Genomic DNA, 17,013 nt, shown 5'->3' on the forward strand with positions numbered 1-17,013 from the left:
CTGTTCAGAAATGACGGAGTTATGTAGTAACAAACATTTAAAAAAAAAAAACATACACACCGAATTGATAACCTCCTCCTTTTGAAGTTGAATTCGGTTAATTATCTGATATAGCATGGATGAATATTTATTATTTACTTCAAAATATTACCGTAAAAAGTGCCAGATTTGGAACCACAAGTTTAAGTTCTTTCTAATGCTATAAAACACGATATATAAGCTAGGACGCCGTCAATTCTTGATACAACTTTAAAATATTCTTGCTTGGTCAAAAGAAACGGCTCTAATAATTCATCACTAGTAAAATACAACATAAATATTTAGCAAATAAGCGCGCCAATAATCTTAATGGACGCAATTTGGAGAAGTAGTTTACCGGCTAAGTGCTCTGCAAATATGTATTACGCAAATAATTTCGGCTTTTCGGATCTACCAAATATAGTGTTTACTTTAATATACTATAATACTAAAATGAATCCTGAAGAAAGGCCAGGTTAAGAGCACCCTAAACCGGCGAGCGTGTATGAGGAATGTTATAAAAGTGAAGGAAGCGAAAGAGTTATGTCAGGATCGTAGCAAGTGGAAATCCGTGGTCTCTGCCTACCCCTCCGGGAAAGAGGCGTGATTATATATACAGGATGATTCAGGAGACGTGAGCAGGATCAAGCCTGCATATTCAGTAAATTATCAGCAACTGTTTCGTACCAGTATTTGTGAGATTAACGTTAATTTAATTTTTACTGTTAAAAAAAAAGAGTTTTATTTTATTTACGATATTTATAGTCATCCTCTTTGTTTTATCCATAATAAGTGACAAATTGAATGACATCGGAGTGTGGTTACTTTTATAAAATCGTATCTCACTCAAGTGTGACATTTTATTTTCTTCATAATCAAAGTGCTGTCATAACGGTTAAAGAGGTTTTATCTTTGTTAATTAAGTGTTGTAGGGTGTCCATGATTGTAGATATTCAAATTTGTCCTTAACAAAAAGTTAAATAACAGATAAAAAGAGTGATTGTTTTACTTAAATATGATGGTGAACGATTCATTAACATTTACTGATTGTGTAGGCTTAGTCCAGCTCACGTCTCATGAATCACCCTGTATATATATATATATATATATATATATATATATATGTATGTATGTACTAAAAATGTCTACAGTGCATATTTGCTAGTAATATAGGTATGTATTGTTCTTGACTAAAAGATTTGTATTTACCTTTTTATTAACTAATACCAACGGGACTTAATAGCGTATTCAGTTTTAAATTTATCTCCGACCTTTTGAGGCCGGCGTTGTTCTCGTGGTGTCGGAGAACACTGGCTAAAGTTGACAATGTCAAGTCAAGTCGAGTCAAGTCAATATATTCTTTATTCAAATAGGCCTAGCAACAAGCCCTTTTAAATCGTCAAATTTTACAAATAGAGACCGTGCGCGTTGGAGGGTCTGCCATCTTGTGACCCGAATCGGAACCATAAACATGTACATTTACACGTCACGTGTTTTCTTGTGCATAGTAATGCTGCCATCTTGTGGGCTACATCGGAACAATAAACATCGCATTTACGCCTCGCGCCAAAAATCTGACGGCTCCTCCTGCCTCCTACAGTTCAAGCACGCTCCATAAACATCTTAATCTAAATATCAGAGCAATTTATTGATGCAGTTATTATTGTTCTCAAAAGCACATTGAATTATTATAGATATGGCAAACTTAATAATAAGAATTCACAAAAGTATCGTCAAACACCAATGACATCAACATCTTCTAGCCGCGCGAGTTTTTCGAACTACCCGCACTTGGTCTTGACAGACCGGGGACAACGCCGTCTTCGAAACTTCGGAGGTAAATTTAAAATAGCTACGTGACAGAGGGTGCGATCCCCGTTCAGGCTCCTACTTAGTCCAACAAATATCGCTTGCCATCCAGCGCGGCAATTCCGCAAGTATTTTTGGTACTTTTGGACTGGGGAGTCGGAATGGGGTGGATATTTTAAGTAGGGCAGTATATTAATTGTGTTATTTTTTTTTTTAGTTTTAGTGTTTTTGTTTGCTTTTTTTTGTCTTTTATGTGCATGCGTTTGGTTTTTAGATTTTAAGTTTAGACATAGTGATTTTTGTGTATGTAATGTTATTTATATTAATTCATGTGTTGTTTGTTGATTATAAATTATGTTCAGCATTTAAAATAATGTGTAAAAATCGTTAAAGTTTAAATCAGATATTTCCTTTTGTTTTTCAAAAAATTAAGCGTCCTATGACTAGAGCGGTATAGATAAGTGAAGGTATATGTTGTAAAAAAAAATCGTTCGTTTTTAAGTGCCCGACTCTTTTGTTTTTTCTTTAGGTACGACTTATCACCTTATAGTACATGCCACATTTTGCAATAACGACGCGATTTTCCTTTAAGAACCAGTTAAACACATGTCATTTGTTTTACAACGTTTAATGGCACACAAACTGCTATTTCACAGTCCAAGGCTCCATAAAATTCTTCAATACACCATTTTAAGACCACTGGCAGTGTCTGAAGTTTTATCTTACAGGAACTGAATGGTTTTTCATACTTTTCAGTTTTATGTGCTCTTTGAAAAACAAGGGAATGGACTGAATGTGCTCAATTCGTAACATCGTAAAGATTTTTATGACGAAACGTAAATGACGTGTAGCTATTTGCTCTAAAGTATGGACGGTAAGCACGAAGAATTGCGTACATTGACCCGCCTGGGTGCTTGGCCAACAAGCCAATCGTTAACGCGTAATAGCGTAGTCATCTCTGTCTATCACTCTTCCATATTAATGCGACAGTGACAGTTACGTTTCGTTAGTTACGGAGCGTTAACGATTGGCACGTAAGCTGCGCCCCCGGGCTATAATCGCGACAATCAAAGGTCGTCAATTGCGGGAATTTTTCTCTGTCACTCTAATTATGTCTTAGTGACAGTAAAAGAGAAAGCACCCCGCCAGTTGCGAATTTCGGATTTCACAGCAGGCCTCCTGTTCCTATTTCTACCGCACGTGAGTAAATATGTCGATGTCCCCACCATGATACCGGCAGTCAATGGCACTGCGTGCGGGACAGTAATGTAATCATCCCGGGTTCAAATCCTGATAAGGGTATTTATTTGTGATGAGCACAAATATTTGTTCCTGAGTCATGGGTGTTTTCTATGTATTTAAGTCTTTATAACAATTATGAATACCTTAAAACTAACATGCATATTATAACAATATATTTATATTTATGTATATTGTTGCCTAAGTACCCACAACACGCGATTTATTGAGCTTACTGTGGGACTTAGTTGATTTGCGTAATAATGTCCTATAATAGGTATTTATTTATTATACCCCCTAGAGAAAACCTACGACGAACCATTTTCGTCACCTAAGCCTAAAACTAATAGACTAATTGTCTCCTGTCTGTGTCGTAATCTGCATACCGACATGCCTTAATTGAGCCACCGTGGCCTGTGACAAACATGCCCGTGTTGGCCTGACCTGGCCTGAGTGCTCGTGTTAGCCTGGCCTGAGTACATGTGCATAAAGTAGTCTATCCTGAAACAAAGCATCAGCTGCGCTTAAACAATAGATATACACTACTCGCCTAGATTAAATTTTAATATTGTAATACGAAGAATTAAAACACAAAATATTACTTTGCTAATCCGCGAAAAGATAACGTGCTAGTCAATTAGTGCTAACCCGTTATACTTACTTGCGTATTTTTACATGCAATTAATGTTGCCACCCTCCACCGCAACAATAAATACGCAAATAAATGTAACAACCCGCCACCGAAAGTACAAAACTCGACACGTGTTTCGCCTCTCTACGAGGCTTCTTCAGGAGATGTTGACGGTCCGAAGTCCGACGACTGATCAGATGTTGATTCAGGCAAGTAAGTATAACGGGTTAGCACTGATTGACTAGTACGTTGTCTTTTTGCGGATTAGCAATGTAATATGTTGTGTTTTAATCAATATGGATTTCCGCAAAGTAACGCCTTATTCTATTCGTTATTTTAATACGAAGAAATTCGAGCGAGTACAGCATAGAAAACTTCTACTCGCTCTACTAAAACTAGTACCAGACAGATATATATATTCTTTTTCTTCCTAGCGTTAGTCCGGGCTTATGCCTGGAGTCCGCTTGGCAACTAATACCGAGAATTAGCGTAGGCACTAGTTTTTACGAAAGCGACTGCCATCTGTCCTTTCAACCCAGAGGGGAAACTAGGACTTATTGGGATTAGTCCGGTTTCCTCAAGATGTCTTCCTTCACCGAAAAGCGACTGGTAAATATCAAATATATTACATAAGTTTCGTATAACTCATTGGTACGAGCCGGGGTTTGAACCCGCGACCTCCGGATTTAAAGTCGCAGGCTCTTACGGCTAGGCTACCAACGCTTCCAGTACCAGACAGGTATATGTATCGTAAATGTTCATTCTAAGTTTCATGGAATGAGAGAGAGAGAGAGAGAGAGAATTTGTTTTAAAATGAAAGCATATGATGGGCTTTTTTGCGGCGTCCGCTAGCTGGCGCGGGTGCATGGCGGCGCGGGCACACGCATGCGGGCGCCATTGTAGATTGTAGGTAAAATCCGTCGCACGCGTCCGCGCCAGTTAGCATTGCGCGCTCACCCGCTCCAGCTAGAAGACGCCCTAAGATACTATATTATAGGTTTACGTTTGGTGGCTGTGGCTTTTTTGAGGCGATTGGTAAGACGTTTTTAATATAGTCGGCTACGAACTGGACGGACTGGAAGACCCGCGTCTTTGTCTGCGTGGATTGATGATGATTGAAAATGCAGTCGGGTAAAAATTATATCCTATATTCTTCCCGGGCCCAACTCAATACGAAATGTCATTTCAACCAGTTTTAGTGGTGTAATCGTAAAGAGGTAACAGATAAACAGACAGAGTTTGTGTATTTATAGGGTTGCCACACGTCCCGTGTTTACGGGACTGTCCCTATTCTCGTTATGTTTTTCTCCTGTTATCAATACCGCTGCAGAATACGCAGAATGCTATAGGTATTAAGAATAAATGGTCATAATCATCTCTGTTTACCACCTTGTTTCCTCACCTATATTAGTTAAAGCTATGAGAATAGAGAATATTACTACCCAATGGACAATGGTCCCGTATCAATTCCAAATAATTATGGCAATCCTATTCCCTATGTATTTATAATATGAATTTCTCATTTATATTATTAGTTATATCTGTGTGTTTTCATTCGCCGCTCTCTAAACCTATATTGAATCAATGGCCGTAATTCGGCCATAATGACGCCGAGATATACTTCAGATAGTCTCAGACTCTGATTCACGCAAAGCGTTGCCTATTTATAGACTCGTGAATCGCATGAATGAATTCCGATTTAAATTCCTGTCAAAGGCAGCGTTGACGTAAACATAGTTTTGTAGTTAAATATAGACGTAAACACAAATAACAATATATTTGTTTATCGGTTATTGTGACGTGTTTTGTGTATTGAAGGCCTGTGCATGCCGGATGCGTGCGCGCAGACGTGCACGTGCACGCGCGCATTGTTATACAGAGGGGTATAACGCGCCAACATTGAAAAGTGGAAAAAAGTTACTTTAAACAATTTCGTTTTTCGCGGTAGTGTCTCGCATAGCCAACATGCCAATCGTTAACTCTCCGTGGCGTAGCGTAGTAATCTCTCTCCATCACTCTTTATTATTAGTGTGACAGTGACAGTTGCGTTTCGTTCACTACGGAGTCGTAACGATTGGCATGTTGGCTACGCGGGCTGATCCTTATGAAAGACTGCACATCGCTTGCGTGACGAGTGCGCGCACAACTTCACATCTATACTACTTTTTGAGTTCGAGTGCGAACTGAACTGGATATAAGTAGGTAAAACTATTAATAATCTGGATATTTAGATCAAACTGTGAATTTTTGTGGTGATTTTATTATCTGTTTTGCCTTTTTCTTGTGACTGGCTGCGTAAGATTCATTATGCTTTCTGTCGAATGAGACCACATTTTTATATATTTAAACCTGTATAATAATCCTTACGACTAATTGCATTAAATGAATTTAATTAGGTACTTATGTTTTTATTTGCATCACGAAAACATTGCTGCCGACGTAATTATTTCGAGCATTATTAAATGAAAGCTAAATCCATTTCGAATTCAATAACATATTTCATTTCTATTAATGGAGCCGGTTTCAATTAATTCAGGTATTAATTTGCGTTTTCAATAGCTATCAAATCAATCGGAATGTTCAATATTAACAGATCACAGAATTTGAATCGTGCGCTAATTGCTTATAGAATTTTCAAGCGAGCAAAAAGGATATCTTTACATTTTGCTTTTACACCAACATTTAATGAGTGCGAAGGATAGGGATAAATTCTAAAATTTATTCTGCAAGTACGCCTCAAGGGCTCTTTTACAACTTCTTACTTATATACTTACTTCTACTGGCTCAGTGACCCAAACAGGATCTTGGCCTCTGACACAAGAGAGCGCCAACACACAAGACAGACAGAGGTCCAATCCTGCGCCACTTCGCGCCAGTTGGGTATATTCCGAGGGCGAACAGGTATTTTAGGACTTCGTCACTCCAGCGGTATCTGGGACGCGAAGGATAGGATAGACACCAAAAAAGCGTGACAAATTTAAAACGTCAATGTAATTTATGTTTCTTTCTCTTTCGGTGTACGGGAGCTCGTTAGCGCTCCTCGCTTCTGTTATTTTCTGCTCCGTTCGGCTCAGCATTGCTCCGAGCAATTATTGGGGTTGGCACAACTTGTAGTCCCTATGTTTCACAACTACAGATAAGATAATGACTTGAATTTTACAATCCTAAATAGCCGAAAGGGATAGTGCCATACTTTCTAATGAAAGGGATAGCATGATTCGTCCCTGAATCGCTGTCAAACGGTTTTGTAGGAAGTGTCATTTCTGTACGATAGTCCTATTATTTATTCTGTGAAATTGCTACATCAAACACTTATGTGTTTGTTTCAGGGCGCGGTATTCGACCGATGGACGGAAGAGAAGGACAACACCGAGCTCGAACAGAACTGCACATTCAAAGTGGACGAGTATGGCTTCTTTATCTACTGGAAGAGCGATGGAAAGGTACGTTTTTAGTCCCTGTTTTCCAATAAGGTCCAATAGACACTGTTGTCACCTCTAAAGTACGCACGCTCGAAGAATTTCGTACATTCACCCGCCTGTTTCTATCTCTTTCGCACGCGCACAATTATATTGCTGTCCCGCTCGCACCGTGGCATCAAGGGCGGGACAACAATATAATTTCTCGCGTGCGACAGAGATAGGAACAGGCGGGTCAATATACGAAATTCTTCGCGCTTGGCGTTCTTACTTTATTACTAATGATATTGATAACTTTTATGACCAAAGTGAAGGACTATTCCTCTCTGGATATTAACATTATTGTAAATATTTTGACACAGTTTGTTGTATATCAACCACAGCTATGCGTCTATGCCCCTCGATTTTTTTATATTGTAAGAGTAAGAAGCATTAAAAAAATGTATGAAATCTGTTTTTTTCGCCTAAATCTTACAATAATCAAAATATACTCAAACGTAGGGGCATAGGTATGGTTAATATACATCAAACTATGTAAGAATATTTTCCATAATGTCAATATCCAGAGAGGAAAATGGGGACTAGGTATGTGTGGAGAAGCTGCCGTCCTCTTAAAGATGACATGTAGGTACTAATACAGTAACAAGGGCGTCTACCTTCTATTGACATTTATTTAGTAGAAAATGCTTCGTAATCGTTGACATTTTCTAAATAACTTATCGCGCCGTTGTGGCATGCTTTTGGCATAAAGCGGAACAATGGGAAAAAGTGTAAGTGTCGTAATGCATTAGCACATTGAGTGCCGGGAACCGGATACTTTTTGACCCCCCTCCCCCTTGGTGATATTTGGTGAGGTTCTTGCCCCCCCCCCCCCCCCCACACACACATATAACCTCACGTGTCTTTTTTCTTCATTCGACATTATTTTAAGATAAATAGTATTGTATAGAGTAAATCTTGTTTAGACTGGCTATTTTGAAGTGCCAAGTGAAGATTTATGTTTAACAAGACCGAAAAAAAGTTAGATATTTTTTCTTCATTTCGTTTACCATAGAAAATACACGTGAGGTTTTCTTATACCCCCCCTCCCCGAACGTGATCTGTCGTGTTTTTTTCGTGACCCCCTCCCCCGACTATTGGACTTCGCGTGATTTGTGCACAAGCCCCTACGAGCGTAGCGCTACGAAAACGTTGACAATGCGTGTTAGTAATAAGATAATCGGCTCAATTTGAAGAATGATTAAGACACGTTTAAGATCTTGGAAAGATCGATAACTGAACGAAATGTCAAAATTGATGTTTATTTCGATTACTCTATGATCCCAATAAGATCTATCTACGATATTTCTAACGTCAAAGTGACATTGGTTGCCCGAATAGAGCTGCTTCTGTCAATTATACGACATACAAACGATATCTAAATGAGAACCTATCGTTATCGTATCCAATTCTTCGAATAGGCCCGAATATCGAAAAACCGCTGCTACGGTTTATGGCGTAGCACACACACGTAGCCTTGCTTAAACCGCGGACTTTAAAAGTAAGGCTTTTAGGGAAGAATAGCTTTGCGATCCTAGCGAAATAACGGTATTTATTCTATGAAATTCCATTTTGGGAGAAATCGTTTTCCACTAACTAAATCACTTTGATTTTGATGTCGATCGCTTCAGCATGATATATTCCAGCTTTATAGGTTACGCTATTTAATTTTTTTTTGTTTTGCAAATTTTGAAAAGAGGAATACCTATAAACCTACCCCCTTATTCATAAACGTCTACTAAACTTAACAAGCTGCTAATAATCCGACATATAGGTATGATGGAAAGGGACAAACGATTATTAGCGGTAGCTCTTTTCTATTTTTGAAAGACAAAAAAAAAATTTTTTTTGAGATTGAATATAATTTTTTAATTCCTATTTTTTATAATCGATGGCTCATTTTCTATCCATTTAACTAAATTTTGTTATAATATTCAACATTTGTCAAGTACCCAATTGAAGTTTGAGACCGTACGAGCGAAATGCTCGATAAATGACGACTAATTGCATCATTCTGATATCATTCTGACGTCAGTATACGTTGAAATTGGCATATGATAACTGCTCTTTCATTAATTTGGAAATAATCGATAGGTAATAAATTACAAACGAAGTTAAGATTTATTTATGCTCGAATTATTTTTTTAAATTAATAATGAATGCCGTTCAATTATATCTCACTTTCATCAACTTTAAATATTCAAATTTAATTTAAATCTTTAAGGTTTCTGAACGTATCTAAAGTTAATCTACTTAATTTTAGTTCTAAATTGCTTTGATCTGCTTAATTTTAGTTCTTCGCTCCATATAATTGACTTGATTGATCGTTGGTAACCGAGTATCAAATCAAACAGCTAGGTCTTATACTAACGCTAATGTATTTATTGAAAGCACCATCTGTATCCAACTTCTGAAATATTAGTTTTTATGACAATCATATATCTTTATTGAATTGGGTGTTAGTTTTCGAAATTCTATAGTATTAATTACATTTATATTCTACTAATAACTTGCTCGTCAGTTAGTTTTTTCTTCCTAGCGTTGTCCCGGCATATTGCCACGGCTCAAGGGAGCCTGGGGTTCGCTTTGACAACTAATCCCAAGATTTGGCGTAGGCACTAGTTTTTACGAAAGCGACTGCCATCTGACCTTCCAACCCAAAGGGTAAAACTAGGCCTTGTTGGGATTAGTCCGGTTTCCTCACGATGTTTTCCATCACCGAAAAGCGACTGGTAAATATCAAATAACATTTCGCACATAAGTTCCGAAAAACTCATTGGTACGAGCCGGGGTTTGAACCCGCGACCTCCGGATTGCAAGTCGCACGCTCTTACCGCTAGGCCACCAGCGCTTTTTTGCTCGTCAGTTAGTACAAACAAGTTAATATTTACCATAACGCCATTACAAAAAGAAATTCGTTAATTAAGAGTCCGCAGCAAGCTCGGCCGAATTTCACCTTCCCCTACAAACGGAGTTTCGTTCTCATTTTAAAACTACGTCTTGGATTAGAGTTGTGCCCGCTCGGTCTTTAAAAAGAGCGCTCCGATCTCGGTCAATCGGTCAAACGAACTAGTTCGCTCTTTTAGGTCCTTTAGTTCCTTTAGTTCAGGAGCAAATCTCGAGATCTGAATGAGGATGACTAGGTTATATCTTGCCCTCGCTCGCAAATAAACAGAGCGAGAGCGTGAGAGAGCGAATTTCTTGACCTTGACTCATTCCGATCATTCGCTCCCGACCGATTTGTTACTTGGTACTGAGAGCCTACCGCGAACCACGTTCGACGTGTTGCTTCTCTGTCGCACTTGTAAATTCGTACGTAAGTGTGACAGGGAGGCAATCCGTCGAACATAGTTCGCGGTAGGCCCGTTGACATACCGACTACTGAACTAAAGGACCGAGACCGATTAAGAGCGCTTAAGATGAACTAGTTCCTTTCGGTCTGTGGTGGGATTTCATTCCTTTTAGTTCTTCGGTCCTGACCGACTCAAGCCTATCTTGGATTGTAATGAAACTTTGCACATACAATGACATGAGGTATTGTAACGAGAGATACGGTGAACTATGCCAACTATGGTGGCGAATTTATATTACGCAGACGTAGGTTTCTGATATTATATATTTTTACTTGTTTAAGCAAAATCACGCATATCGACTACTTCTGATGGTTCCAACCTTCTGAATGCCCGTCTGCAGATTTTAATGTATCTGGCAGGGCGATAGTTCTGAATTGAAATCTATAACTGCTGCCAGTTAGCTTCAAAAAGACCGTGAAGGTCTCCAACCTTCACACTATATCTATGCCTGTAATTAGTTTATATAGCTCTAGATTATAAAACAAATGAAATAGAGCAAAAACAAGCTCTGTATGAAAAACTTAAATTCGCTGTTTTTTTTAACTATGGTATCTGAAGCTACATAAATTAATTAGTGCCCTATATACCACATCTTATTGTAAGTACAAAGTTTCCGAGCGTAACTTGTATGGAGAACCGAGATTACTGCAGATGCAGACTCTTACTATAACAAACAACGAATGTAAAACTTTCTACTGGTCCTCAGTAAATGTGAAAAAAGTAACTTTTCTTAAACAAACAAGGACATAATATATCACCTTACTTTTATTTGCGCTTTAACAAAATACGCCGGTCACATCATCATCATCTGAGGCATTTCAGCCGCGGGTGGGCCTTACCCTGGTCAAGCAAATCTCCAATCCGATCTATTCATAGCTTTCCTTCTCCAACTTGTCACTCCTATGGTCCTGATATCCTAGTATACGCCGTCCAATTATCTGAGCTTGGGCCTTCCTTTACCTCTGTGGCTCTCACACCGATTTCATATTAATCTGCCGTCTTATACATCTCAGCGAATCATATGTCAATGTTTCCCTTTAGCAGCAGATTTTTTCTCGCGATTACTCCTCAGTAAAAGCTATTCTATATAACCTACATAATCACCCTGTGTGGATAACTACGTCAACATTATCGCCAGATGAGGCATTACAAACATATGACCGACCCAACAAACATTATACCGTCAGTTACAGGCTTCTTTAAAACTTTAATCTTTTGAACGGCGTTATAATAATCTCAGTTATAGCTTGGAACGTTATAGAGGAGTTAAGAAATAAATTCCACTCCAACAGTGGTTCTAGAGCTACAATGGATGATGTTATGCAGAATTGAGAGTAATAATAGTCTTAATTACAGCTACTGGAGTCAAGCTTTATAGCTTTAACCTGTTTGTAACACTTAAATCTTTACAACAGCGCCCGCTGACACTTACTGATGTTTATTGTTACTTAATGGTTACTGTGAAGTATCTTATATATCTTTAGGTGTTGTGATAACTTTAAGCTGCAGGCATGGGTTGCATAAAAGAGTTAGTCAAGTGTGTCGTAACACCAGATACTAAAAGCGTTGCATAACTCTCTTATGAAGTTTGAGTCTATTATTACACTCTTATGTATACTAAAGACTGCACAATACTCTCGACTAAAGATGCTGTATCTCAAAAAGTGTAAATGATGCGTTAAGGGAGAGCTAAAGCTGTAATAGCAAGTTCGCCATTGTTTTAGTAAAGTAACCTAAAAATGTACTTGTTTGATCAATATTTATGTACAAAATACTCCATTAATAATTTTTATTTTATCATTCTATCGATGCCACGTAACTTTACTTGCCAATGGCCGACAAAAAGAACAAGTTGCTGATAAAACTTTAAGGCGTCTATTTTATTAAGCATAAGTTTTACTTTAAATCTTTAATTAATCCGGAGCGCGTTAAAATTAAGATGGAAAACATGGTATACACTTACCGTAAAATCGCAGGCGCAGCACTTTTTCACTTTTCACACGATAAAACTTCTTCTTCCTAATAAAAACTTGCGAGCAGATCGCCATTAAATGTTGCTGTGATAAGTTTTATTTTCTTTGTATCATTTATTTTATAAGTTTGATCGTTTTGGATTTCTTTGAAGCTAATACATAAAAACAGTACAAAAAGAGTTCTCAAAAAGCGGTCACATATTTAATTGAGAATGTTTTAGATATCTAGTACGCGTTAAATCGTTAACCCACTCTCTCTTATAGGTATAACAAGTTTAAAATTCTTAACTGAGGGTTGTCTCACACCTATTGTGTTAGCTAATGATTCTATGAGAACGTAGAACCGGCTAAAGTAATAGCTGAGGGTGAATTAACTCTCTTCTAAGTACTTCTAACCCTTAAGTAACACTGTTGTATAGGCTTCCTGACACCTTTACCTGTAAAAAGTGGGGCCTGATTCGTGGTTATAAGGGTGGTATAGAGTCCTCTACCAACCTACTACAGGTATTCTTAACACTCTTAATTCTCAAATGAGAGCATTATAACAGTGATATGTAGGCTATTTTGACGCTGTCATGTTAGTTGGGGACTGACCCTAATCGAGGCGTGATGATCGGTACGTGAAAGGTCAGAATATGTATATGGTACAGATTTTTTCAGAGATACTAGTTACCGGTCGTCTCCTAAGATAATTCTGCAATAAACCGACTTTGAAGTGCCAAAGTGTGTAGGCGCCACGATAAATCGATGAAACTTTTATTTTATAAAAGTTGTAAGAGAGCTGTTCCAAGAAAACTTATCCATTATAAGATTTAAGGTTAATAATATTATTAAGCTTAAATAGTTAATAAGTATTACGTTTTAAACTTTTAACCAAGTTTTAATCTTATTAATCAATTTACCAAATCTCCTATACATCTTATCATTATTAAGTAAGGAATCCTGATTGACCAAGTAAAAAGGAAGACCGTATCAGCTTGGATAAAAATTCTTTCGTATGTCTGGATGTTCCCGATTACACGTACAGTCGCCATTAGATACTTATATCGGTGCGCCCAAGGTGCCCAAAAATATCTGATCACGCCTCTATTGTCAAGGTGTTAGAGTGCGTGTTCAGATATTTTTGAGTACCTTGGTCGCTCCGATATATCTGATGGCGACTGTACGTACGGCTCCCACCAGTTTTGACATTGACATATTCGCTCACGTCTACGTAAATTACTTTCTATACATCTCGCTTGCACTAATACGCGCATAATAAGTTGGTTGAATTTTTCAACCGATTATCGTGAAATTTGGCATTATGGTCTCATTCTTATCACTTATCATGTCATGCGTAACTTTCGCACTTACATACTTGTTAGAACGTGACAGGCATGATGACAGATGATAAAAAACCGACCATCTTACCCCTACAGCGGTGGCAGCATGGTTCATTTTTTATCACTTGTCACTTTCACGCTTACATACTTGTTAGAACGTGACAAGCATGGTGACAAATGATAAAGAGCCGACCATCTCAGCCCTACTGGTTAGATTATCTAGATTTATTTTGTCGTTTCAGTTTTCGATTTTTTTTTTAAAATGGCGGATTAATGGGGGTTTGCTAGGTCTACAGCTCACAGAACCAGTAGTGTAGGTATATAGTAAGCACTCTATTTCTCTCTGATATAGTCAACTAGGCCCCTGGCCTCATTAGGACTCTTTGTGCTTGACAAAGAACGCCTACGTGTCGTTATCGCCTGTCAGCTGCCGCGATACGAGTCCCGACGGCCTTTATATAGGCATGAATGCTCATTGTGCTATTCAATGCTCAGGGATGTTGTGATGAGCTGGGAGACAGTTTTGCTGTTTGCTGGAGTATGAAGTTATCAAAGAAGAAATATGCATAGCAATATGCAATACAGTTATAACTTTTAGAGCACAATCGGTCAATTGCTTACTCAAATACTACGAGGAGCAAACTCAGAATGTTTAGAATAGATAAAGCTGAAGTAATCAGGCCGTTAGTGTTTATTTCAATGCGTGCTTTACCTCCTTCTGATTACGTGTACAAATTTACATTAGGATAAGTTTACCCTGAAGCGTACACAGCTCATTCCAATGCCTTTTTTGTATGGAGATTTTAGGTCCTCGGGGGTTTTGTATGAAATGTGTCGAGGAACGTTTAGTAGCTCAGTTGATTAGAGATCGGGCTGGTGGTCCGTCTTGGTACTTACTTACTCCATTGGCTTAGCGACCCAAAATGAGACTTGGTCTCCTCCGACACAAGACAACGCCACTTTTCTCGGCCCTGTGCGACTTCTCGCCAATTGTTGACTCGAAGTTCGCGCAGAAAGGTGGCTTTATACTATTTTTAAGGATTTTAATATGCAGCAGCGTGCACTTAGTCAAGTTCCGCGAAAAGGTTAATGGCTGCCGGAAATGGCTAGTGTTGTGACTAACCCTACCGGAAGTGAAAGATGTCATCTAAAAACCAACATTCAAACGAAAGTTGAACATACCGCTCACCTAAATATGCAGTATTTACTCTACGAATAACATTAAAATTCAACAGAATGCTTAGAGCTAAAATACTATGCTAAGTGGTAATACATAAATACATGTAACATTTATTTGGAAGGTGTAAAGGACACAGCTTCACGGCTGATCTTCTGTACTGACCAGTGGCTGTTTAGACTGTGACCACTCTACACACGCCGTCAACTCCAGGGTGTAAAGCAACGATGCGCCCAAGAGGCCGTTTTAGAGGACTCGTCTGTTCGTTGATCAACAGAACCAAAAACCGACGACAATGTTTGTGTTCACTTTATTCCACTTCGTTCTTGGTTGCTAATTATGGACGTACTCAGCGTGCCATCTACGCCAGAAGTCTTGATGCATTTTTTGTATCATTTTCCAACTATGACAAACACTTATACCCGGGACCCTTAAACTTAAACTACGTCCAAAAGAGAGGTATGGGCAATGTGAATGTCATCTCGCCTTGTGTGGTAGGGCACAGCACAGCAGATGTCATTCCTGATCTAGAGCAGAGCCCAACTGGGGAAGTACCTCCACCTTACAGAAAACCGCAGCCAAATAACACTTGACCCTACTCATAGTGTTGTGTTCCTGCCGGTGAGTAAGGTTGCCAGAGCTCAACGAGGGGGGTGGGGTTAGGGTCGGCAACGCGCATGTAACTCCTCTGGAGTTGCAGGTGTACATAGGCTACGGATACTGCTTACCACCAGGCAGGCCGTATGCTTGTTTGCCACCGACGTAGAATAAAATAAATAAATAAACTTATTTTTTGGTCGCAAGATTCTCCTCTAGGAGTCTACGAGAAGGTGTACGTAAATGAAGTTTTATACTCTAGGTTTTCTTAGGTTAGAAGTAGTACTTCTTGAAAATTTATATTCACATAGAAAAACAACATTTATTCTTGTTCCCAATAATTAAGTTACATATCACAAAGCTGGATAAGCCATAGTTTTAAGCCGTACAAAAATTATTGGCATACATTGTTGATATACAGAAAGAATAATTACAACCAACTTTATGTTTGACCGTAAGACAATTTAGAAGCTCCAAGCCAAAATTTCACTTAGACTCAGAAGTTTAAGATTTAGAAGCGAGGGCAGTAAGTACACTCGTGTTTCCCCTTGGCCCAGTCCAACCCCTTGCTCTTGCCCTTGCACTAACGAGCCCTTGTTGAGCTCGAGTCCAACGTAAACACGAACTCAGCGCTACTGTCCCGAAAACTGGCGGCGTAAAACAGCGGTTTTACTTATTGAGGCGTTAGTGGCGCATCTACTGGAGAAAATAATCAGCAAAGCTGATTGAGTAATTCTAAAATAACAACTTAAGCAATAAAAATAATTAAGTATGCTAAAATTTCTACAATTGTGTGATAGAAAGATTAACACGGATCGAGCAAAATTTGAAAAGAACAATTAGAACCTGAATCTGTGGTTGACCCTTAGCCACGTATTTTAGATTTAGAAGCGAGCCCGGCAAGCACACTCCAGTTTCCTCTTGGCCCAGTCCTACCCCTTGCTATTGCCCTTGCACTAACGAGCTCTTGTTGAGCTCGCGTCGAACGTAAGCACGAACTCAGCCCTAACTATGCCGGAAACTGGTGTCATAGAACAGCCGTTTTATATATCATGTCGCATTTAGTCGCAGGAGTTCCCATGTTCAAATCCTGGTAAGGGCATTTACACATCACTGACCTATCTTCATTCATAAACATTTGACACAAAGTTTTAACTGGCTCTAAATAAAATTCTATGTCAAAAGAGGTTAGCTAAGTTATAAGTAAGAGACCAATATCATTTAACGCAAGAGTTATAAAAGCGCTTTCGAACTTATTTACTTTTATTTAAATACATCGATTTCTTTAACGACTTGGCAATCAAATTAAGTACTAGTTAAATGTTTATCATTATATAAAGAATAATGTTCCGAGAAAGCGTGGAATGTAAGAGAAAACGCCTAAGGCATTTAGATTTCAGGACAGTACTCTAACTCCGTCATTGTTATTATATCGT

At 38.6% G+C, this 17,013-nt stretch overlaps 1 protein-coding gene across 2 annotated transcripts in view; it reads left to right on the plus strand.

Moving 5' to 3' along the window:
• LOC133525526 (1-phosphatidylinositol 4,5-bisphosphate phosphodiesterase) overlaps positions 1–17,013 on the plus strand; it is a 178,013-nt gene that overhangs the window by 108,234 nt on the left and 52,766 nt on the right. For both annotated transcript variants that reach the window (XM_061861797.1, XM_061861796.1), the window contains exon 3: positions 7,027–7,140. In XM_061861797.1, coding sequence (XP_061717781.1) covers positions 7,027–7,140 — 114 coding nt within the window. The remainder of the gene's footprint in view (positions 1–7,026; positions 7,141–17,013) is intronic.

This window comes from Cydia pomonella, chromosome 15 (genome assembly GCF_033807575.1).
Source record: "Cydia pomonella isolate Wapato2018A chromosome 15, ilCydPomo1, whole genome shotgun sequence".
Lineage (NCBI taxonomy): Eukaryota > Metazoa > Arthropoda > Insecta > Lepidoptera > Tortricidae > Cydia > Cydia pomonella.